Source organism: Pleurodeles waltl, chromosome 7, assembly GCF_031143425.1.
Source record: "Pleurodeles waltl isolate 20211129_DDA chromosome 7, aPleWal1.hap1.20221129, whole genome shotgun sequence".
NCBI lineage: Eukaryota > Metazoa > Chordata > Amphibia > Caudata > Salamandridae > Pleurodeles > Pleurodeles waltl.
The window spans coordinates 1,387,687,836-1,387,713,981 of record NC_090446.1 but is presented as its reverse complement, the minus strand read 5'-3'; the positions used below and the strand labels follow the sequence as shown (position 1 = coordinate 1,387,713,981).

The following is a 26,146-nucleotide window of genomic DNA, read 5'->3' as shown; positions in this document are numbered from 1 at the left end:
CACAGGTACATGTTGAGGACCAGGCATGAAAGGGATGGTGTGTGTCTGGGTATGTGTAAGTAAACTTTGTGTCTGTAAATAATGCACTTAGGATTGAGACACGGATATACATTAGTCGAATCCCGTGGTCTGACTTCTACTCTCACTAAGGCACATCAAAACACTTAAGGGATGTGATTTTTTAACACGTCCAACTAAAATTGTATTGAGCGCTGCAATGAGACTGGGCGCCATATTGTGGGCTTCAACTGATGCAAAATCAGAGCTTTAGATGAGAAGTTGCTAATGAAGCACGTATAATCACCTATGCCTGAGCTAATTGAGGGGGCCAAAACCTGAAACTCAGTTATAGAGAGGAAGATGACTAGTAACAATTAAGTTTTGAGAAAGTGTTACTTGAAGCGCAAAATGTGTTGGCTGTCACTATGTTGAATGATAGATTGACACCATGTCACTGGAAAGATAGCTGGTGCATTGTGGAGTGCACTGCTCGGTAGGTCTCCATCTCTTGTTCTTTACCCTTTAGTCTCCTGTTTCATTGTGTCTCTATTGTAGGCCCACATATGTGCCTATCTGCATATGTTTATTTGTGAACATGTAGTCCATTTGTGATCCTGTATTGGTTTGCTTGTGAATCCTTTTTGTTTGTGTCCTTGTCCTAGATAGTGTGTATGTTAGTAGTCTTTCTTTCCTGTTCATGTCTGTGCCATTTGCTGATTGGGTGTGTACAGTGTCCCATGTATGAGTGCATAGTATCTGATGCAGACAGACATATTCCAAAAGTGCCTCCGGTGTTACAGGAGCACCCCTTCATCATTGTAAGCTTCCTTCAGCCATGTTTCTTCAATGCTTTGGTATACTGGGAGTACATGCTTTCTAGGGAGGTGCTGGGTCTATTGTTGGTCGATAGCTGGCCCAGGTGTGAGCTGTGGACACTCTTCTATTAGTGTTATGCTGGACATACTAACTCTCTACTTGTCTTCCACTAGCTGGGTGGTTGTGGCATCCTGGGTGTCGGCGTGTGGCTGGCCGTCACACAAGGGAACTTTGCAACGCTGTCCTACACCTTCCCGTCCCTGTCTGCTGCCAGCCTCTTCATGGTGACTGGATCGGTGATCATGGTGGTGGGCTTTATCGGGTGTCTGGGTGCTGTGACGGAGCGTCGGTGTCTGCTGCTCTCGGTAAGACATTCATGTAATATTTTGCGCTGGAACATAAGTGGGATGGGGGATGCTTAGCTTCCAAAACCTCAGGAACCAGTGTGCCATTGTGATAACCACCATATGCTGTTGAAAAGTCAAGGTTAGGCCTTGCTAACCTTGCCTTGGAGCACTATCCTGGCTCCCCTTCTACCTTGTTGATCAGTCCAACACATTTCACCTGGCTATCAGTAGATACCCTCAGTAGTACTCTAGGTCTCACCGTTTTTGCTCTCTTTATCTGCTAGACTCAACCTTTCTTTGTGACATCATCACCATGGCTGACTTTTCCCCCCGGCTATTTGTATATGACTCAAGAATTTCATCTCCTTCCCCTCACTCATTGCTTCACTCCAAGTGCTCATTAACAAGCAGCCTCTCCAAAACATGCTGTCAGAAGACCTCCTTTGACCCGTGCTTTAGCCCACCAAGACTGCAGTCATATCTTCCCCCACATCCAGTGCTCTCAAAACTGGTCCATCTCTGATCTTCTTCCCCTTTTTCCAGTTTTCTCTCCTCTCTGCCCTCAGACTTGGAGTGCAGTAGGACAGTAAACTGTCTCTGTCTGCCTTTGTCACCTGGGTCACACCTCTGCTCAGGTCCCGCTGCTCAACATTTACAGAACTAGTCAATACCCTATGCTCTGCCACACTCCTCTTTTAATGTTGTAAACATCAGCAGTCTGGGTGTGTGGATAATCTACTTCCTGGGCCCTCATTAACTCTGAAGCCTTGAAAATGTTGTAAACTCTGCCCACCGCCTTGCCAGCCTTTCCCGATCACAACACCCCAGGATCCTGGCAGAGGGTATAAAAGATACCAATACTGGCGCCACATGCCCATTTACAGGGCAGTCCAAAGCATCACTTTTAATATGCGTTCCCCTGCCACATCCTCGCACACACTCAACACTGCCGTAATACCCTAAATACTCATTGCCACTTTGTCATCCTACTTTACGGACCTTCTTAGCCCTAACACCGGAACAGACTCAGTCCTGAAGACATTTAAAGTGTCATTCCAAAATGGCTTCCACCATCTCTTGGGCACCAAACTCCACATCACATCAGTCCTCCCCAGCAAATGCTGCTCTGACAAGGAACGCCATGGATACTGCAAGGATTAATGATGTATGTTGTGCTGTGCACCCTGTGCGGTCCTTGGAGTGATACTGTTGTCGCAATGCACAGCAGTGAAAGTTCCATGCACCATTTTTAAGGAAACGTCTATACAGTATTTCTGTTTGCGGTTCTAAACAGATAAATACAGACACAGAAGAAAAGGGATGGAGTACCTAGTGGCATACGTTTGATTGGCCACTAGGAGGAACGTGCTGTCGAAAGACAAGCTAGAAACACTAAATAAAGGAAAACTCTTTGTTAATATTAACTGAACTGAGCATTGGAAGAAAGTGTGGCTTGTAGATGTGCTGCTATTATGTTTGAAGTATGGGTGTGCGAAGTGGTCCTCACCAACTTCATGACTGTGTTGTAAAATGTCATCATCACCAACTTTGTGATGCAGCAGGGATTATTTAGAAAGGGACGCGTCAAGATTTGACAATGAAAGCATATTCTATTTTCTTGGTTGAAAATAAAGAAAAGGAAAAAGAGTGTAAATGCTGGCCTGGTTTAGCACACCTCATTTCTGCAGGTCTTGTGCTCACTCGGTGCCTCAGCATTTTGAAACTGACCCAGTCAAATGGCTCTTAAGATTTCAGGGGTTAAAACCTTGCACAGGAAAACATTTTTATTAGACCGACATAACATCTGCATCTGGTGTTTGGGCTCCGAACATGCAGCTATGGCTTGCAACTTTCATTTTTCGACGCATCGGGAGCGGGCGCCAGGCAGTTTTGGCCAGCATCGCAGTGGCAGATATTTGATGTATGGATGCTTTGGGAGGGAGGCGCTGCCGCAGAATAATTTTATCATGCCAATAAAGGATTGTATTCTCTCTGTCGAGGGAGGTCCATTGTTCCAGACCAAAATCATCAGGGAAACAGCCAGAGGGACATTGGTGCGCCCAGACAAAAAGGCATTCGCTGTTTTCTAAAAGGCTTGGGACGCTGAAGAAGCAGGCCTCACGCGACTGACTATGCCCAAACCCCGCCAGACTTTTGGGGTTTCCAGCCCGTAGGGGAATCATCTGATTAGGGCAGTCTCGCAGCATTTTCCGTGTGTTTAGTGTGACTTTTCATTTGTTATTTGTCATGATATTTCTTCTGGTGAGATTGCTCAGTAGGTTAACATCTCAACTGTCGACAGCTGTGTGACCACTTGGTGACGTGCTCCTGTGAGGGGGAGAGTTAGCTCTGCCTTTTTTCTAAAACAAGCAGCACACTCGTTCGAGTAATTGTCACTATGTATAAAATGTGCTTTGTAAATCATACATCGTTTTCTTGATTTCTCTCTCATTTCCTTGTCCTCACAGTTCTTCATCATTCTTCTGGTCATCTTCCTGTTTGAAGTCGTGGGGATGCTCCTCTTCATCACATTGAGGGACCAGGTACGAGACTCTTTCTCCAGCTACCCAATGCCACTTACCCGGAGCAGGGAAAATATTTTACCAAAATACTATATAATGTAGTTCATGTGGTCAGATGGGAAAATGATCATCACCTGTGTTCTGAGCAGAAAAAGTTTTGTGATGAGACAATTCCTTTTCTAAATACAGACTCCACTAATGATAATGCAGTGCCCAAGAACTCCTCGTACATACTAGAGAAACACAGTCATTTAACCGTTCTTCGCCACAGCCCAGACTAATATCAGGCCTCGCACTTAGGGCCAGAAGTACGAAGCATTTTTCAAGTCGCAAACGGCGAATCGGGCTATTTGTGACTTGAAAAATGCTATTTGGGATGTACAAAGCCCATACTGCGATTCGGTAACTTGTTACTGAATCACAGTTTGGGTTTTGCAATTCGGTATTAGGAAGGGGCGTGACAAGGGCATCCCTTCCTAATACCGAATCCAGATGGTATGTATCGCAAAAAAGTCGCAGTTGGCACCAGTTTCAAACTGGTGGTTACCCATTCGCAAACGGAAAGGGGTCCCTTTGTAAATGGCAGCGAAAATATTTTTTCAGAGCAGGCAGTGGTCCCACAGGCCACTGCCTGCTCTGAAAAAATGAAAAGAAAACTTTTCATTTTTGATTTTGAATTGCATCTCGTTTTCCTGTAAGGAAAATGGGCTGCATTTCAAAAAACAAAAACTGTTTTATTTAAAAGCAGTCACAGACATGGTGGTCTGCTGTCTCCAGCAGGCCACCATCCCTGTGAGGGCAGCCATTCCCAATGGGGTTGCAAATTGCAACCTACTTCATGAATATTCATGAGGTAGGTCATTTGCGACCCCATTGGGAATCGCAAACAGTGTCATTGACACTGTTGTAAATCAGGTTTTGCAAGTCGCTATGACTAGCAATTTGCGAGTCGCAAAAACTGAAGTTCGTACATGTGGCCCTTAGTACCTTTCCAGCTTAAAATTGGCTTTTTAGTCTGGTAGGAGCAGGGCTGAGTTTTTATTTCCTGGGGAGTTCACTGAAAGTAGCTCCAATGGAAAAGCATTAGGTAACTGATAACATCTTGTGGAAAATTAAAAATTCAGAAACAGACAAGCCAGGAATACAGTGTTATTCACTTTAAGCACAAATTATTTCTACAACACCATCAAACAAAGTATATGCGTACGATGATGAAGTAGAGGGAACATTTGAAAAATTCCAAGTCCTTTACATTTTTTTTTGAAGTCCTTTGATTAATTTGTAAGTTCAGAGAGGAACTATGAAAAGTGTAAAAAACCATAAAATCCTATTTGTATGGGCTGTCTGACCTTTAGAAGGGGTTTTCCTCAGAAATAAACCAAGGGTCAGCTGCTTCTTTGTTCAAGGCTGCGATGCTCAAGTCCCAGGCATCTAGAGAAACAAAAAGGTACTTGGTGGAGTACTTGAATTAATCTCAGCCACATGTAGGTACTTGGAGCTGCATTGCAGTCTATTATTTTCTTGCCCATATGTCATTCCAGGCACACACTAGTGAAATGCAAATCTGTCATGATCGTCCCCCAATAAAAATGGTCAGCTCGATCTGCCAGGCCAGGTCTCCTGTAGACGAGAAAACAAGTCATCCCAGACAATGTCTGGCCTCCTCCGTGAAGTGCAGCTTGAGTCCTTTGATGCACTGAGCACGGGACCCATGTCTGGGTACACCCATCGCAATTAGGGATCACAAAGAGGGAAACAACAAAAGAGTGGTGGGTCAGGAACAGTACAGCCTGAACTCGCAGGCTAGGTCCCCTATAGACAGACACATAAGCAACCCCAGGCTAGTTTCATCCTGTGGGGCCCCCCTCAGTGAGGTCAAGCTTGATTTCTGTGGTATAGTGAACACGTGACCCACGTCTGGGTATACCGGTCACACTTTGCCCATCATACTGAGAAAACAAGTGATGGACACATCTCTCATTCAAGGTAGCATAACTACCAGCTTTGTCAGACCAGTTGGGTTACCCACTGCACAAGTATATACTTGCAGTTGGTGGGGGGGGGGGTGCATTGTCAGACCTGTGTCCATGTTGAGGTGCAGTAATAGAAGAGGCTGAGGTCTGCTGGTGTATGCAGGTCTTGTAATTAAACAACAGGCAGTGTAACAGGTCATCATGGAGAGAAAGAAGCAGGGCTGCTCCTGGGCCCCAGTGCTAGAGTGAAAGGTGGTGCTGCACAATCAGGATGCATTCACCCTAAGGAGCTGGTTTTGGTATTCATCGGGGTCAGTTTCACATTAGGCACAATGGGCCAGATTCACAAAAAAAGTAAACCAAAAGTATAAACTTAGACCAAAAGTATAACTTTACTGTTAGTAAAGTTAGACTTTAGGTCTAAACCTAGACCTTTGGTCTACGTTTACTTTTGTGAGTCGGGCCCAGTATGGGGGGGCCTAGAGGTGCCTGCATGCAATGACTTCAGCTCGTCGATGGAGAATGGTTCAAGCATGTAAATCCATGAGAGATACCAACGCAGGAGGGTGGTAGTACAGATAAGTGATTTATTTCTTTTCTCACAGTTTAACCAGTACGCAGAAGACGATCTGAAGGAATCTCTTGTTCTCTATGGTACAGAGGGGAACCTTGGACTCACCAACGCCTGGGATATGGTGCAGATTAAGGTGAGTGGAGATACCTTTTATTAGCCCTTTCTTTCTTCCCTGCAGTGCCCGCTTTGCGAAAGCATATTGGTTTATAAAACTGAGGAAGTCTCAATGTGATTTTAAAAACCTTTTTACTGAGGAATTAGGGCCCTCCATCTAAGATATTTGCAGAAAATTATTGCAAAGTAGTGTTTAAGGCACCTTTGACCAATAGCATTAGTCATATCTGATTGTATTGAAAGCGAAATGTACTAAGATGGTTGAGTGTTGTCCATATTACAAAGTAAAGCGGGTATTTAAGTGTCTGGTGTCGAGTATTTCTAGTTTCTACATATCCAGTAAGATGTATTGCCCATTTCAATATGGAGCTCATTTATATATTTATTTAGCATAGCTACTTAAAACCAATGTATAATTAAAAGGAAGCCACGATGTGATTTTACAAGTGTAAAAAATACAAATTCATAAAAACTCTTATTAGGGTAATAAAATCGGTCAGTAAAACCTTAAATATCAAGCAATTGGGGAGATGACTCTCTATACAGCTCCCCCAAATTACAGTCATTGGAACACCAGCGGCTAACCGGCGGAAGTTGGATTCAAGGACCAGCCAGGCACACATAAGGAACTGGGACCTGCAACCGAAGCACATTCCCAAGGTCAATTTGGGAGGAATTTATTTAGCGAGATTTAGTCATTGGCTTGTGCCGACCCGTCTGCGATCCTTTTGGCTGCAGTTAAGATAGCGTACGGAGCTGCAGTTCAGTTGTGGGTCATCAGGGGCGAAACAAGCCAGCATGGCCTGCCTCCGATACGGATTCCCCTCTGACTGAGTTGCGCATTTAGTAGCTGTCTCTGTTCAACCAAAAGGTCTTTGCACATGCACTGTAAATGCAAAAGATCTTCCTTGGCTGTGCCACACAGGCGGCAGATCATCCTAGAGGCATCTCTTTGTCAAGGTGGCAAGTGTGGTGCGCACGGAAGCAGAGCCAAGCGGTATTTCAAGAAATGTTCCTTGAGTGTAGGTGAGTAGCCTAGGCAGAAATACCTTTGAAGGGCCAATATGTCATAAGTATTCAATGTCATCCAACCGTGGGCCCTGCTTGTTAGTGCGGCCTTATCCTCCGGCACCGGCAGAGAATTTATTGATTTCCACAGCAGCTTTTTAAGCACAGCATGGCTGGTGGAGAACTCCCAGAGCTGACACAGCCCAACACTATGCAAGCAGTTCGTGAGCCAAGACCTGGCCGGAGAAAAGTCTCTTTGTGCAGTTCTAGCCAAAGAAAATGATTAAGCGACTTAGAGGGGGCCCTCCGGATTTTATCCCACCTTACCATGAAGGCTCCTCGCCTGCAGTTGGTATTCCCATTAACTTTTAGCTAGTAAAAGATATTGACAGTTCCGTATTGCTAATAAGTGCATAGTAAAAGGTATTGAAAATGATTGTGGTTCATATGAGGAATTGTCAGTTGGAGGAGCAGCGATTTATCTAGAAAAGACCGTGCTTTGTTAGATTGGTTTCTCTGCTGATACTGCAATTCCAATGCACCAAATATATGGCCAATAAGGCTTCTCTAAAAGTCAGAGAAATTTAAACAAGTCTTAAAGGCATGCGGGGCACTGGCAAACAGGTTATCAGCCGATTGAGCCCAAGTGCCTTTGCCTTGTTCACAGGGCAGTTTGTATCGGTGGATCTACATATAGGCAGAATAAACTTCAGGCCTATATCCTCACTTCGTCCTTGAATGCACATTTACATTTGTATTCCGCATTTCACTCCCTGCCATTGTCGCAGTAGATCATTCTTGATTCGGGTTCCTAAGACTTGAAATCTACTGCCCAATGCTGCATCGGTAGATCACTAATCATAAAAAGTGTTTGAAGAAACCTTAATACTCTTTTCTGTTAGGTTCGTCCTTTATCTGTTAATTCTTGGGACCAATCCAAGATTACACTTGGTGAATGTAGCTCTGAGAAACGATCCACAGGTATTGCCACATTCAAATGGGCAGGGCAAGTATAGCCTCAGTCGCTTATACGTAGGACAGTGTCAGCCAGGCCTGGGATAGTGTCATCCGAAGACTAAAGCAACTCAGCAGCTCATTTCTACATTCTAGCATAGGTTTGGGCTGGACTTCTAGCTTGGAGTTTATTCTGCACCGTGCCTTAAGCCATGGAAGGCCAGCTGGTAAACAAATGTGGAGGGGTGGTGGTACTGCTGGACCTGTGGTTAACTTCTCCCTCCTCTTGCAAAGTAGAAACTGAATAAAGCGCTCCCATAGTAAGGAAAAGAGCCACAGAGCCAAGTGGCGTGGTCGGCCAGCGTTTGGCTAAATGTTACTACTTCTTAAGGCATCAGTGTTGCTTAACTTTCCTGCGTGCATGTACTATGTGAAAGCTGCCTAGAGTGTGAACTTATTCTAATGGTGTAATAAGTAAGGACTTATGTTGGCCCTGAAGCCTCCCCACCCCTCCCTCACCACCTCTACCAACCATACAAAGCAGAGGCTGGGCCAGGGGCTTGCTTAATGTTTGACTAGACCTGCTTTTACATTTTTCATAAGACAAAGTTGAAACTAGGTTTAATCCGAACTATTTGCATGTTCTGGCTGGTAGGTAGAGATAGACAAACACTAGGGAAACGGGCCTCTTAGGGGAAGGAGGTTAACCTGTCCTTGGGACTGACTACACCCAGGCCGACACACTGTGATCAGTGAGACTCAGGTGACCCACCATATCTAGAAGAGACCCACCCATGACCGTCAGGCTCTACCCAACTGCATTCAGCACAGTTTCTCATTTTGTTTTGTTCAATATAGTGTGCACTGAGCTCACAGTCAAGCCACCTTGGAGACATGCTAAGGTCTTCCAACAAGTGCACAGCTTCTAGATGGCTATCTGCAAGGCATCTTATGTTCCTGCCATTCTTCCTCCTGCACTCTTCCTCTCCCCCCTCTTCTGCAACACTCTTCCCCTGCATAATCCCTCCAGCTTTACTGCACCGCCCTGTGTAGGCCTCCAGCATTTGCTGTCCCACCCAATTGTACCCCTTTACATATATGAAAAAATTGAGTCGTGCTATACAGACCTTGAAATATTCAATTCATTCAGATGCATTCCTCCTTGTTAATGTTTTATACTTTTTTAATTAAGAGCATTTGTAGGTGGTGTCTCGGCTCTCGATGGGAGACGCTTATTTAGTTGTTCATTATTTATTCAATTGGTTTGACGTTTTATATAGCGCTGTGCACCCCCTTTTGTTTACTTCAGAACGTTGACTATTTTGTAGAAAGGATTCTTCAATCAGTGGCATAGCAAGGATGTCAGAGGCCTTAATGTGATAAGAAAAATGGGCTCCCATGCTGCTGGTTCGGTAGTGAAATGCAGCCATAATTGGGGTGCATAGAAGTCTTCAAATCACTGGGCCCAGTACCACAGCACCTGATACATCATTAATTGCTAAGCCACATCTCCCAGCAACAGTTAAAGGTTAGACATGTACTTTTGTCAACACATCTGTTCAGTCTGAAGGTTAGTTCTAAGCAAGTTTGAAAAGATAGTTAGGTTTTCAAGTGTTTCCAGCTTCCAGATGTGTGTTCAGAGTATTCAGCAGACTCAGGTCCCAGACTCTGAATGGACTTCTCCTTGTGTTTCAGCCATGGATTAAAGGCTTGTTGGTGTCATAAGTGTGCAGTCGCTGCACATAGACTCTGATTGGGTAGGTAATGGGAATCAAGATTGTAAAGATATTTAAGTTTTTGCCCAGAATACCTGTGGGCCTTTTCTGGGTCCATAGGATTTGTGACCAGACAGTGCCGAGGGCCTTAAACTTCAATCCTGGTGGTGACTACCAAGAGCCAGAAAAGCAATTTTAGGACTGATTATTCTGGGTGTGTTTGTGAAGGTTCAAGTATGTTGTGCTTACTAATGCAATTTGTTGATCCGTTTCTTTCCACTTCCTAACTCCACTCCTATAAATAATGTTGACCTCTACCCGTTGGTCAGTTTGGAATACTGGGAAGGTTTTTCAGAGGACCGTTTTGTGTCGATACCTTTGGCCATTGCGTTGACCTGATTGTAAATCACAACTGTGAATCAAAGAATATCCCCAGCTTTCCTGGTCTCTGAGGACCAGACAAAGTTCAGTGAATTGAGATAAGTTCCTCCCATTAGCAGAAGTTCAGTTTTAGATTTACTAGTGCAGAGGAAGCCACCATCATCCAATGGAACCTGCCAGAAGTGGATTTGGGTGTCATCGTTGTACATTTTTGCCAGAGGGCATATGCAGACATTGAAAAGCAGGCTTGAAAGTAGTGATCCCAGACCGATGGCGAGGGAGGCTCTGCTGAGCTGACCCTTATATTTGGCTACAGTTGAGAGGAAGGATTGGGTCCATGCCAAGGCAAATCAACCTGACTTTGAGTCTTTGCAGTACAATATTGAGGTCCACTCTGTCGTAGATAGTAGGGAGGGCGAAGTGTATTATGGCTGTTTTGTATTAACTTCATTTATGTACAGAAGGCGCTATCCACTAATGTTGGCCAAAGTAGATCAGGAGCACCTTGAGGGACGACTGATTGTGGAGACAATGATTTAATTCCTTATGCCCTTCACATTGCCCCTGATTTGTAATCTTCAACATTATAATTTGTTTAATTTGTGCAAACATTTTCAATTCCTCTCGCATAAAATTTGATACAATCGTTTCCGTACTTCCTACAGGCTCAGTGCCCTTTCTTTGTCTCGGGAGCTCATTTCTGGATCAGGAAATGTAATTGAGCAGGCACTTATTTGATCTCTTGCTTTAGTCCAGCTGACATTCGTTCTGGATTTAGAGCTGACAAGTACTAAGTCGGTGTGCCTGCTCACAAGCGATGCCTGCTAAGTCTGGTACAACTTTGTGCCCTTATTTGCAAACAATCCCTGATGTTCAGTGCCTCTGGCTCATGGCTTTCAAGTGAAGCGGCGATTTTCCTGGTGGAACTGCTTCTCATCTGGCTCTGAAGCGGTTCAGTCTACTGTTCACCTGAAACTGACTTGGAGGGTTGGAGATGTAAGCTGAGGGAGATATTTAAGTTACAATCTTTTCTTTCACCCGCATGAGCATAGCCCATACTCAAACCATATGCTTGAATGGACTGTAGAAGTCCAGAGGCACAATATAAACACTAGCCCTTCAGTTTATCACGGTTATGAAGAGCAGTGGCACCGCATTTACTGGGCCTCAAGGAAATCAGCCCTGGGAAATATTTTGATGTCACTGCCTCCCTGGACGAATGACATCCCTGTCTGCAAACAATTGTTGACTGCTCAAGAGTCAAGTCCAACTGTTCCAGGACTCTGATCCTGCAGTCACTCCCCAAAGGTCTGGGAGAAATGAAAGCCCATTCCAGTTAGATGTTTTAATCTCGGAATCTGACATTCATGCTTAAGCACTGGCATGGTTAACTTCATTGGAGCTTATAGTAGGTGAGTGGGACAAGGTTTTTGCAAGCCGTGGCAATCAACAGATGCTTTTTGCCATTCCCAGATGCCGGAAAGCTCTGGTGGTGAGAAAAGGAAGGCTCTGTGACCGGAGAGTTGTGCAGGCTGAATACCATTTGTCCCCTAAATTTGGATATCGTTTTATTGTAATTCCACAGTAAATACTTTTTTTTTTTTAAATATATTTTTATTGTTATATCAACAAACAGATAACACAGAAAAAGAAAAAAGATATGCAGTTAGTAGAATTACGGTACAGGTTGTAATATATTCTGCTCTCCCCCTGGTGGCCACGCTCGCCACTCCCCGGCCGGGGCCCACCCCTGCCCACCCGCTGGAGCCCCGCGCAGGCGCGCGCCAGCCCGGGGGGGGAGGGGGCTGGGCCAGAGCAGAGCGCCGTGTAATCCACCTAGAGGTGTGATAGTCTGCATGTATAGGGGGGGACAAAAGAGCGCAAGCGAGGAAGAGGGGGGGGGGAGGAACGGCAAGCACAGGCGGAGGGCTGTCGTCCCACATTTACGTTCCAGACGTGTATTTATTTGCTGATAGAGTAACTGTGCCTCATCTTGCGGCTGTGTCGCAATTCGTGTGTTGGAATACGGTTTTATGATATTTGTAGTAAAGTCTATTTGTTTTTAATGTGTTAGTTGTATCCTGCACTCGGGCATTGCTCCTTATGGGATTATTCATGGGGGTTGCTCGTCGTCTTTACTTTCTATAGCTATCACGAAGGAATTCCAAGTGTTTAGGCTCTTGGCCAGGATCCCTTTATCTCGGAGAAGCTGTAGCGTTTGCGCCTCGGCCCTGGGCCAGCGCAGTAGTTCAGAGCGCCATTGGTCAATGCTCGGGGCGGCCGGGGCTTTCCAGTGCATAGCTATGAGGCGTCTGTACTTCACCAGTGCTAGGGGTATGCATCTGAGCATGTGTTTCCGTCTTTTGGGACACAGGCCTATTCCCAGTAGGCATAGCTCAGGTGTGGGGGGCAGTGTAACAGCTGTCCATTCGGTCAGCATTGTTATTATGTCGTTCCATACGTTTCGAACTGGGGGGCAGTCCCAGGTCATATGGAAGAAGGTGGCGTCGATGTTTCCGCATCTGGGGCATGTCTGCTGCGACTGAGGGAACATGCGCGTTATGCGGTGGGGTGAAAGGTACGTTTGATGCAGATAATTGAACTGGGTGTAACGGAACCGCGGGTTACGTGATACCTCGCGTATCATTTTCATAGCCTGGTTCCATGCAGGCTGTGAGAGAGGTTCTGCCAGCACACAGTCCCATCTGTTTTTTGCCTGTTCTTGACTGTGTTCCAGGTGTGTGGTTAGGATTATGTATGCTCTTGACACTTTCATTGGGGCAACTATGTTTTCTAACAGGTCGTGTAGTATGGGGGAGACAATTGGTTCAGAGTTTCCGCATTTCCAGTGAGAGCAAAGCACCTGTCGCACTGCCCCAAATGTTATAAAACTACCTTGACTCAAGTTGTATTTGTCAGTCAGGGCCTTGTAGGTTAGGAGGTAACCATCGTTGTATATGTCGCCGACTGTGCATATGCCCTTGTCGTGCCATCCTCCCATGCCCACCTTGGTAGATATCGTGGCAATTTTTTGAATGGCCAATAGTGGGACCCTGGGCGAGTACTGTGGTGCTTTGTCACCGGTTAGAGCGTGTCGGCCCCATATCCAGTGCGCGGTTTTTAATAGGATGTTGCGCGGGTGTTTGGAGCACTCGCGATTCATGAGGTATTGCAGTACTCCCGTGTTTCCCAAGCTCGTGAGAATCCCCCTTGTTTCTGCGCTGTCGGGGCGTCCGAGCCAAGTGAATAGCCATTGCAAGTGAGCGGCTGCGTAATATAATTCGAATCCGGGTGCCCCTAGTCTACCCTTTGTAAGTGGCTGGTATATTTTAGTTAACGCCACGCGCCGCCGACCATTGCATCAGATTAGAGCTGTTAGTAAGCTATTCAGGGGTTTAAAGAAGGAGGCAGGTAAAGCCAGTGGGAGGGCCATGAAAAAGTATAACAGACGGGGTAGTATTATCATCTTTGCTATGGCCACTCTGCCCATGGGCGAGAGTGGAAGTGAGCACCAGAAGGGCAATGAGTCCCTGATGGATCTGATTGCTTGCCCGAGGTTGCCGTCTCTGAGGTCCCGCATGTCGTGGTATATGTTTATTCCCAGGTATTTAAAAGTGGTGTAGCACCATTTCAGGTCGCCCGGATTAGAGGGCAGCCTGTGTGCTTCGGGGACTGGACGCATTTGAAATACACCCGATTTCGACCAGTTAACCTGTAGCCCGGCCACTGAGCCAAATTTATGTAGTAGCTTCAGCAATTCGGGCAATGATTCAGTGTGATCTCGGAGAAAGATAAGTGCATCGTCTGCGTACAGTGACACTATGCGGTGTTCATGATCATCGCGGACGCCCCACGCTGAAGCCACTGCGCGCAGACGGGCCGCCAGTGGTTCGATGGCACTAGCAAATAAGAGTGGGGACAATGGGTATCCGTGTCTGGTTCCTCTTTCTATGCTGAAAGATTGGGAGATCGTGTCACCTGTTTTAACCCTCGCTGAGGGGCTAGTGTAAAGTACGTTTACCCAATCGATATATGTCCTTCCGAATCCCATGCGATGGAGTGTTTCCATCAGGAAAGGCCACCCCAGCGAAACGCTTTTTCTATGTCTAGTGACACTGCTACCTGGTGATGTTCGCCCACTGGTGCGTTTGCCATCAGACGTAATAAATTCCGTGTATTACTATAGGTATTACGTCCAGGTATGAAGCCAGACTGGTCTCGGTGGACCAATTCCGGTATGCATGGGAGTAAGCGATTGGCTAAGATTTTACCGAGTAGTTTGCAGTCTGTATTCAGTAGCGATAGAGGCCTATATGAGCGTACATGTAGTGGGTCACGGCCGGTTTTGGGCAGTACCGCAATTAACGCCTCGCGGCACGTGTCGGGCAGCTGGCCACGTTTCAGGGCCTCAGTTAGAATTGCAAGATATGGGGTTAATGTTTGAGCCGGGAATGTGCTGTAATATTCAATAGGTAAGCCGTCACTACCGGGTGCCTTGCCATGTGGCAGTTGTTGTAAAGCCCGTTTTACTTCTGTTATATCTATTGGTCTATCTAGTTCCACTGCCTGGGTGGCAGTTAGGCAGTTTAAGCTGATACCGTCGAAAAACTCGCTTAATAGTACTGCAGAGGGTGGAGGTGGAGCTGTGTAGAGTGTGCTATAATACTCCCTAAATGCACTATTAATATCTCCTTGGGTGTTTACTATTATTCCCGTGTCGAGGCGGATAGCCCCTATGGTGGCCTTGCGGCGTTCGTTGCTTGTGAGCCATGACAGGAGTTTGCCTGATCTATCCCCTTCCGCATGTGTGCGGGCCATATAGTAACGATAGTCGAAGTGCCTGAGCCGATTGTCTACTTTGTTCCATTGCGTACGCACTCTAGTTAGCTCCGCCTGCATGATTGTGCCCCTTGCAAAGTTGCACTCAGAGGAGTGAAGTTTACTTTCTAGATCACGAAGCTCATGTGTTAGTGTTTGACGTACTCCTACTGTCGTTGATATGCACGCTCCTCTTATGACTGCCTTGTGTGCGTCCCACTCGTTTGCTCTAGTGTTCGTTGTCCCATTCCACAGTAAATACTAAACAACTTAAAGTATTCTGTGCAGAATTACATTTTATGTGGTGCTTTTTCAAAGGCTATGATACATTTTTTTTTTTTTTATTAAATATATTTTTATTAACACTTCGCTGTCTTACATTTGCAGTTCCATTTGTGGTAACATCATATACTTATCATACATATCAATCAGATAATCCGCATTTGTGTTATACATTACATGTACTTTGTTACACACCTTCTTAGCACTGTTATCAGACTCTTTGCATTCATTAAAACTAGTATCCTAACATCCTTGCTTTAACGGGTTATGTTCCTTGTGGTTCAGTGTTACCATTTAACTTGTGTGACCCTATAACAGAATTAAATCAATTCTAACCTATAAACTAAAAGAAAAAATCCACTTAATGGCATTTCGTGGGTGGGTCTTGCGGCTGATAAAGAGGGTCATTCCTAGGGCGCGTCAGTGCACGGGGGACGGCCAGCAACCCACTCTGCCCCCCACCAACAATGATGTAGTAATTTGTGTCTCGCCTGATACTTCACTATATTGCTTGGTGCAGCCTGCTGGTGTATTCGTCAATACCCCGGCCTCAACATTGGGAGCCCTCCCCAGGGGCCAAGCCTGTTGAATGTGTTAATCGGCTCCTACTTCTATCTCGGGGCCTATCGGTCTCTTCATTAAGTTATCCCAGCTCGTCACTAAATCCTCCCAGTCTGAAGCAATGGGGGTCTGGCGGATGCCCCTGGCTTCCTCAACCTTCAGGACCTGCAGTTCAGCCCTATTCCATCTCACACCGTCGCCTTTCCATTCAGTCAGTGAGGGGTGGCTAAAGGCCTTCCAACCCCTCATGATCAGTCTTTTGTAAAGGGCCAGGGTCAGGTCCAGGAAACGACCCCTAACCTTCCCCCGCAGTGCATCCGTCTTGAGGCCCAACAAGCATAAAGCAGGGGTGGGCAGCAGTTCCATCCCAAATAGTATTGACAGTATCGTCATCATCCCCCTCCAACCAGTCTGAAGTACCGGGCATCCCCACACCAAGTGGTCAAAGTCCGCTTCCCCACCCCCACATCTGGGGCATGTCCTAGGGGTCCCCCCATATATGCGGAACAATCGATGTGGGGTGAGGTACGTCCTATGTAAATAGTTGTATTAAATGTATCTTAACCGCGTGTTACGTGATATCATTCGGGGATAAGCCAGAGTTCTGCTCCATTCTACCTCAGATAAGTCCCGCCCGATCGTGTTCTCCCATCTTTCTCTCAAGGAATGCAGGGGGTCTAGCGCGGCCTCAGCCTGGGCCCGGTATATTTTAGTGATCAAATGAGGTTCCTCTCCTGACGTCAACAGGAGGTTTAACACCCTGTGGATAGTGGGTTCCGTGTTAATCGTGACCCAGTGGTCCTTCAGGGTATGCACTAGCTTCCTATAGAGTAAAAGCTGTCCCTGAGGAACACCCCGCTTGTTAGGTCAGTGAAACTCTTCAGCACTCCCTCACTGAAAAGCCCCCCAATTGTCTCCACTCCTGCTCTTATCCAAGGACCCAGCCCCAGACCCCCCGCCTCCTTTCCTCCCGGGTCCAGAGCAAGGACCGATAACGGCAAAGCTGGGGAGTATGGTGGGCCAACTCCGACCCTTCTCGCACACCTTTTCCAGCATGTCATCGCAACACTATACATTATGTGGACCCCTAATGGGGCAATCTTCCTGTCTGCCATATGCGCTACAATCCGAGCTGTGTCAATTACACCGTGGGCAGTGCACAGGCCGAGCGTCCCCTGCCCACCAGCCAACCAGCCACCCACTGTAATTGGGATGCGAGGTAATATGCCTCAAAGCCAGGGGCACCCAGCCCACCCATGTGGGTCGGTCTGCAGATGGTCGTTAGTGCTGTGCGTCTGCGTCCGTCGTCCCATATTAGCTCCCTGAGCAAAATGTTAAATTTGCGAAACCACGCCGGGGGGATCAGTAGTGGTAGGTTAGCAAAGTAATAAAGGAGGCGAGGAAGCATAATCATTTTGGACAGTGCCACTCTGGCCATTATTGTTAATTTCAATGAGCGCCAGAACCCAACCGAGGACCGCAGGGAGCGGAGTGTCCTACCGAGATTACCATCCCGGAGATCACTCAGCTCATGAAATATTTGAATGCCCAAATATCTGAAGGTCTGTGGGGCCCAGTTCACGTCCAACGGGCATGCTCCGGGCGCACGCAGCCGGGCAGCATGGGGAACACAAATGTTTTGCCGCGGTTCAGGCGAAGCCCTGACACCACCCGAAGTCCTCTAGGACCCCCAGAGCCCATGGGAGTCCGTCCGTCCCATCCCTCAGATAAATTAATATATCGTCGGCGTATAGAGAGACAATGTGTTCAGTTGGTCCCCATTCAATCCCCCTACCCACACCTTCCCTTCGCAGCTGGGCCGCTAGGGGCTCAATTGCCAGGGCAAATAACAGCGGGGACAGGGGGCACCCCGTCTAGTTCCCAGAAATACAGGGTATGCACTAGAAATTGTTCTGCCCGTTTTCACTCTTGCTAGTGGGGACGAATACAACAGGTCCACCCATTTAACCCAACTCTCCCCAAGTCCCATTCTTAACATCACGGCCCTTAGGTAGTCCCACCTAATCGAGTCGAAAGCCTTCTCGAAGTCCACTGCCAACAAGACCCTCGCCAGCGGCTTCAACTCACCAGGCATGTGCAAAATAGCGAAGATTCGCCTTAGGTTCAGGGAGGTGCTGCGACCGGGGACAAAGCCGTTCTGGTCAGTGTGTACCAGTGTGGTCATGAGGGGGAGCAATCGGCTAGCCATGACCTTACTAAGGATCTTAAAGTCACTATTTAGCATCGACAAAGGACGGAAGTCAGTCACCGATGCTTCCCTGTTGTTTGTCTTGGGGAGTGGCACCACCAAGGCCTCCCGTAATGTGCACGGCAGCTCTCCACGACGCAGTGCCTCCGCGTACATCTCCACCAGTTGGGGAACCAATAATGGTTTATATTTTTTGTAAAAATCCATGGGAAGTCCATCTGTACCAGGGGTCTTCCCAGGGGCCAATTGTGCTATGGCCTCACTTATCTCCTCCGCTGTCACTGATCCCCCCAGGCTGTCCCTCCCTTCTGGATTCAGTATCGGCAGTGGGATTCGATCTAGGAAGTTATCAAAGGCCTCCGTCTCCAAGTTACCAGGTCTCCCATACAGATGTGTATAATAATCCCTAAATGCATCATTTATGGGGCCCGGTCTGAGTCTACGAAGCCCCCCTTTGTCCAGTACGCTTGTGATGGGCTCCCTGTCTCCGCTCGGGCGCACCAGCCACGCCAGCAGTCTCCCCAATCTACCCTCCTCTGATTGTAGGGAAGCCAAATATTTTTGCATGCTGTGACACCTAAGCCGCTCCCCAATACGGGAATGTTCTCCATGGGCACGGTTATATTTCTCATTTTCTTGAGCTACTGGCCCCTGTCTCAATTCCCCCTCATGTATGTCCCTCTCCAGGCGGTCAGTTCCCTCTCAAGTGTGCGCCTCACCCCCACTGACTGCCCCAGACAAAAGCCCCTCGTCACCACCTTGAGTGTCTCCCATTCCGTGGCCCTAGAAGGGGTAGATCCACTATTGGTCTCACTGTATTCTACCAGGTGGCAACGCAGGGCATCCCTGTACGCCTGATCTTCAAGCGCCGCGGGGGCCAGTCTCCACGACGATATGGGAGGCCTGTCATCCGACACTCTCAATGACAACAACAAGGGATTATGGTCCGATAGAGTGCGGGCAAGGTATTCAGAGTGGGTCACACTGCGGGCCAGGCCTGCCGTACAAACCACCCTGTCAATTCTGGTGTGCACCCGGTGGAGGCCCGAGTAAAACGAGTAGTCTCTAACATCTGGGTGTTGCTCTCGCCAGACGTCCACCAGCCCCCAAGTGCTCAGCCATTCACCTAGTCTTTGGGCTGTCTTAATGGGCACTGCCACCTGTCCGTGTTTATGTCTAGTACTGAATTGAAGTCCCCTCCTATTAGTAATTCTCCAGTGCGTTGGCGGGTAAGGTGGCTTGATAAACCTGCCATGAAGGAGACCTGGTCCTGATTAGGGGCATAAATGCAAATCAAAACCACCGGGGTACCGTGCAGCCTCCCCTCCATTATCACAAATCTGCCCTCCTGGTCTATGTTGGAAGAGTCAATCGTTAGGGGGACCCCTGCTCTGACCCATATCAACACACCTCTTGCATAAGCCGAGTACTCCGTGGCAAACACCTGCCCCCTCCACCTACGTCTCAGTTTCTCTCCCTCCCCTGGTGCCAGGTGGGTCTCCTGTAGCATTGCCACCTGTACGCCCCTTCTCTTTTAGTAGGAGAGAATTCTATGTCTTTTAGCCGGCGTGCCCATCCCCCTGACATTCCAGGTTAAGAAATTGTAGTCTGCCATCTTAGTCGTTCAGTCTGGTAAAAATGTACCTGGCGCGCCCAGGACTCGGACTGGCCCCTTCGCATGTTCAGACCCTTTCCATGGTCGGTCTTCCCCGCCCACTTTGCCATCTTAACTTGTAACTCTATACCCCAACTCCCACTCCCCAGGGCGCCTCCGGAACTGTAGGTTGCCCAGAAAACTGTGCAACAGTGCAACTTGTTCAAATGCATAACTGCAGTACTCGCCAGCCTGGTTGGACAAGCGAGATTCTAGTCAGGGGGGGGGGGGTGGCCAGGTCCAGAGGGGCCACTCGTTCACTCGTTGTGCCATGTCTCCGGGCGCTCCTGCAGTCCTGAATTAACTGAGTTCATCAGCCGTTTGTGGGGGTCACCCTCGGGGCCCAGGCTGAGCACCCCGAGTCCCCGGCAGAGGACACCAGTGTGTCGTCCGACTCCCCCTCAGAGCCCTCCTGGGGGGACACCTCTCCGCCCACACGGGCTGCCGCGTCAAGGGCGGCCCTCCTGCCCCTCTCTTTCTGTGTTTGTGTTGGCGCCAGTCGCGGTCGATCCCTGGGTCTCCGTCCCCTCTGGGCCCGGCGACCCTTGCTCCCAGCCGGGTCCTCTCGTGTGGGTCGCACCGTTTGGGATCCATGCTTTTCGAGCCACTCCCATGCCTCCTCCGGGGACTGGAGAAAAGTGGTCTTCCCCTCCATCATCACTCTTAACCAGGTTGGATAAAGTAGCGAATACTGGATCCCTTCGTCACGTAGGGCCCTTTTACCTGCCAAGAATGAAGCTCGTTTGTTCTGGACGTCCAGTGTGAAGTCCGGGTATAGCGTCACCTCACCATTCACTACTTTAAACGATCCCATCTCTCTGGCCTTCTGCAAGAGGATGTCTCTATCCCTGTAGTGCAGAAGTTTGGCAATCACAGCACGGGGAGGTCTGCCAGGGGCAAGAGGTCTTGACGGCACCCGGTGCGCATGCTCCAGCGTGTAGAAGGGGGTCAGGCACCCAGGAGCGACCATCTCACTCAACCATCTCTCCAGAAATTCAACCATGTTCGCTCCCTCGGCCCCCTCGGGGAGGCCCACTACACGCACGTTGTTCCTCCTGTTTCTCCCCTCCGCATCCTCAGCTCTTTGTTCAAGTCGTGTCACTCTGTTCACAAGGGAGGTCACCTCGGCCGCCACATCTTTCTGCTTTGGCACGACATCCGCCAGTGCGGATTCCGTTTCTTTGACTCTGTCTACCAGTTTATGGTGATCTGCTCTCAGAAGACCCACCTCAACCGCAACTTGATTGATGTCGCGCTGCAGTGTTGTCTTTGTGTCTTCTATCGCCCCAAGTATCTTGTCTAGGGTATATTGGACTTTGACTTGTGACTGTTCCTGCAGGTCCGTCTCTTTGATCCCCGGTGGCGCCGCGGGATCCATGGTTCTGCTCTTGTGTCGGCCCTTGGGGGGGCATCGGTCGGGCAAGGGGTCGCACCCCAGAGGCCCAGAAAGCAGCCCGAGTGTTATCGTATGCTCTTCTCCTTCCGTGTCCCCACGCTCTGGTCCCCACGGGTCTCACCGCGGCTCCCGGGCGGCCCCAAGCCAGGCCCCAGGCGCCCCACCAGCTATCCCCAGTTTCCAGTTACGGGACCGGGGGGTTCCACTTTGTCGGTCCGTGGCTGACGGCCACTCACTTCAGCCCCGGTCGACTCACTCGTTCCTTCGCTCGTTGCGCGTCCAGGGCCACGCTCCACCACTCTGGCCCAGAGGTGAGCCGCAGCCGCGGCTCGGTCACCACCCCTCACGAGGTAGCTACACCCTCTTCAGTGGTTCCTCTATGACGACAGCATCACATCTGGGCGTACTCCACTACCACAAGCTCAGTTTCTTCAGGCGCCCATCCACAGTGTACTCACTCAGGGGTCGTCGGTGCTCCAAGGCACCCAGGGCCTCAATGGTCTTCCCCCGCCAGGCAGTCAATCCATTGTTCCTTTGTGAGGTGTGCTTCCTCAATCGCCAGCTCCACTTGCTATTTCACTTCTGCTCGAGCTCACCAGGGGGGCGGCCTCCCCTCGCTTCCAGTTCAGTCTTCAGTAATCACTGCACTGTGCTGTCGCGGGCCAGCTCCTGTCCCAGGCCGGGCCAAGTCCCCACCTCCTGCGCTGGCCTCCTTCAGCCCTTCAGAGGCCCAGAGGGGCCAACGGGGGTCCCCAAACAACAGGGACCACCGCCGTTCTTTTTGTTCTTGGGGTCACCTGCCCCTCGCTATTGGCGTGTCAGACGGCCCCCTCCCAACACGGGGGCCGCGCCGCCAATCCTTCTCTGCCGTGCCCTGCCTGGGCTAGGCGTGTTCATTCCATTCGCGGGCCGGCCCCAGCACTATTCAGCGCCGCGCCTGCCTCTCCGGCTTCACTGCAGCTGTTCTTCTCGGGGTGGAGCCCCCCCAGGGCGCACGGGCCCCCGCTGGCTGCCTCGGTTCCCCTCCTGCAGCAGGGAGACCCGGGCAAGGTCCCCCGCTGCACTCGGGCCGTCCACTCTACCACTGCGTCAATCAGGTCCGGTGCTCTCGTCCGCGGTCTCCAGATCCGCAGCGGGGGCCCAACAACATCAAGGGCCGGCCCCCAGCACAGCGCCCAGAATTAAGTGTCGGCTGGCCCGGACTAGGTCCATCTACGGCGTTTTATGCCATCGGCCCCTCCGGAGCGATCGAGTCAGACGTGCGCCATCGCCGGAACCTTGTCCACGCCCCCTAAAGGCTATGATACTATGGGCCAGATGTAGGAACCGGTTTGCATGTCGCAAACTGTGAAAAACGCAGTTTGCGCCATGCAAAACGGCCATCGCGATGCTGATTCACATTTTGCGAGTCGGTACCGACTCGCAAAATGTGAATCCGACTCGCAAATAGGAAGGGGTGTTCCCTTCCTATTTGCGACTTGCACCGCGATGCAGAATTGATTTGTGACTGCGAAAGCGGTCGCAAAGCAATTCGCAGTTAACACCCACTTGAAGTGGGTGGTAACTCATTCGCAAACAGGAAGGGGTCCACATGAGACCCCTTCCCCTTTGTGAATGTCGCTAAAAATAATTTTTCAGAGCAGGCAGTGGTCCAATGGACCACTGCCTACTCTGAAAAAATGAAACCAAATGGTTTCATTCTTTTTTTGTATTGCAACTCGTTTTCCTTTAAGGAAAACGGGCTGCAATAAAAAAAAAAAAAAATGCTTTATTAAAAAAGCAGTCACAGACATGGAGGTCTGCTGTCTTCAGCAGGCCACCATCCCTGCATGGACTCGCTATGGGGTCGCAAAATGCGACCCACCTCATTAATATTCATGAGGTGGGTCTTTGCGACCCAATAGCGAGTCACAGAAGGTGTCTGAGACACATTTCTGCATACAATTTTGCGAGTTGCAAATTGCGAGTCGGTCTGACTCGCAATTTGCAACTCGCAAAATTTTCTTTTGCTGCATCTGGCCCTTAGTGTCAGGTAGGCTCGTGCCATTCTGGGCAACTTTAGCCAGTCCTGGCTTTTAAGCACACCAGACTTTGCATGCTTATGTTTTTGAGCTCATATTTACAACTTTAAAATCAATAATGCTTGCCTCAGAATGCCGCATGCTTTGTGAAAATAGCCTAGATAGTTGTCTAATCCACACTTGACAGATTGGATAGCTAAATCATAGAGGTTCAAACCAGCGTTGAGGTTTAGCGAGTGGATAAGCCTGCAGCCTCCGTAACTTTACCAATTTGTTATCGCTCTTCAAACAAAATTTACATTTAGCTTGTGCTTGTTATCACTTCCAGTACTGAAACGCTCTGCATTCTGAAGATGTGAATATCCAGTTGCTTCTCCATGACATGTAACTAACTGCCCATGAATCCACTTCGGGTGATCTCACTTCTGGCACTTGTTAGGAGGTTGAAGGTCGTGCCTTGTATCTGAACGCCCTGGGAAAATTTGGAAGTTGGTTCCCTGATCAAGAGTATACATTTGAGATCCTGATAGTGCTATTGGGATCAGCGTATCACAAAAGGATTCTACTGAGAGGATGAGTAATACTACAGGAGTGATACTTCACATCAAATGTCTATGTGAATCTGCCCTGAAATGTCCAACTCCCTGTTAGGAAAACTACAAAGAGAGCTCTATTATTTCTAATTGTGCTAATTGTATTGGAATATTGTCTGAATATCACCATTTTAGAAGTTTTAGGGCCAATTCTTAAAAGCATCTAAGAGTACATGAAGTAGCTCTACTAGGGTACCACTTCACATGTTCATAAATGCCTTTGTGAATGGGTTCCATGGAAAAGTGCGATTGTTAAGCTCATTCAAAAATAAAAAAGAGGCAACAGAAAGGATCTTGCAACCCTGTAGGGTTAATGTCACTCCTGGATAACATTTGCAAAGTATTTGCAAAAACTGGCGATGTTATGACTTGAAAGCTGGGTAGATGCCAGCAAAATAAGACAGTAGGAACGGATTGGATTTTGCACATAGAACAATGGATCATTGTGTCTCTTTGATAGATGGCTCAGAAGACCCCTCATGCAGCTGGGAACAGCAACACATCTCCACTATCTTAGCTAGCCTGGTTTAGAGCATTCCTCCTGTCCAGTTCTTTGCTGGGCTTTCCAGACTGGTAGGTAGAGGTCAGGCTGGTCACCACTGGGTAAGATGCTGCCTTAATTAGTAATCTAGGCCCAGTACAACACAACAAAGAATGGATGGTTTTGTTACTGTGAGGAAAACCAGTCTAGCAGAGAAAGGATGTGTGGCTTCCACCAGGTCAACAAACACCTACAGTTTTGTGGCAAGGACCCCGGAACAGAGAAGATGAAGGGTATTATGTATACATAGGATGAGGCAACCAGCAGAAGCGCCATCATCATTTGCACATTTACTCACTTTATTGTGGACCCTCATACAGCAAGAATGCCACATACTACACATACTCAAGGAAAGAGAGGGAAGCAAGTTATGGGGACTGCTTGGATTTTACAGGGAAGAGACTGGTAAATGTTCTCCTCCCTGGGATACAGAACTAAAAGCTTGCACCTTTTGACGAATACTGAGTTCTCCTAACTGCTGGTCACCCTATAGCCTGGTTTGAGGGGGTAGTACCCGCCCAACCACAGGTGATTGCACTCTTTGGTTGGTCCTTTTTACAGAGGAGCTGAGATGTAGGAAATAGAATGAAACGTCTACAACATGCTCACAGGTTGGTGAGGTCCCTGGGTGGAGTGTACGACAGGCAAGAAGAATGACCTGTGGAGTTTGGGATGGTTTTTCCAGTCCACGCCAGAACTCCTGTTCATGGACTACTATGGATCCCGCAGAGGAACGTCCACGAGCTCCAGCGCTTTTGCTATCCCAATCTCTTGTGTAGTTTGTGTATACTATTGGGTCACTTCTTTTAGGCTCTTCGATTTTATAATGGTCTTTTTCATATTCTGTTATTGTTCTTCCTTTTTGGGTTTGAGAAGCCAGCTACATCGTCACAAAACCACTTAGCCTTAACCGTTGCCCCCGAATTAGTAATTATTACTAGTAATTAATTTCTCTCCTTGTGTAGCAAAGTAATCATCCACCTCCAACATTTTCTCTGACTCAACCTCACTAATGTTGATTTATAGTCTGGTTGCACTTGTGTTTGAGTTTTTTGTTCACATTATTTCCCTTAAAAAGCTGTTTTCTAGATTGATAACCTCCCATGCACTTTAAAGCGTGCACAAACAGAGCACAAAACAGGGATAAGGCGCTTCCTTTTAATGCCTAAACTTTAATTGTGAAACAGTGATCGACGCGGGCCATGGATATAAACATGTAATCAATTAGACACGTCGCTTTCCAACTAACATCGCCGGTTGATTCTGACAAAATCCCCATATAAGGAAATGCATTGTAATACATGAAGCATTTTAATAACTTACAGCTTTTCTTTGCGTTCATCGCTAACTCAGCACACACTGCTTCAATAATGACAATTTGTTTATTCTTCAGGAACAATTATAGCATTAATATTGTCTCCCAGTATTATTATTAAATCTAGAACTGTAGTTTTAATCCAGATGAGATCTCTTTCAAGCATTTCTGTTGCTTTAAAGTTTTTTTTTATCTTTAGCCGAAGTGAGCTGTATGTTGATAAACACAACGTGATTTCTAGAAATTCCCCTGAAGTGGACTGTATTAGCACAGCTAAACTGCAGAACGAGTTTCTTAGTCAAATTTCCTTTGTCAATCGAAGGACGCACCGATGGCCAGATGTTGTAATGAG

General features: G+C 48.0%; 1 protein-coding gene across 1 annotated transcript in view; it reads left to right on the top strand.

Moving 5' to 3' along the window:
- The window catches only part of LOC138246383 (tetraspanin-4-like), a 156,823-nt gene that overhangs the window by 90,555 nt on the left and 40,122 nt on the right, over positions 1-26,146 (top strand). The window contains exons 3-5 of the mRNA XM_069200952.1: positions 990-1,181; positions 3,632-3,706; positions 6,264-6,365. Coding sequence (XP_069057053.1) covers positions 990-1,181; positions 3,632-3,706; positions 6,264-6,365 — 369 coding nt within the window. The remainder of the gene's footprint in view (positions 1-989; positions 1,182-3,631; positions 3,707-6,263; positions 6,366-26,146) is intronic.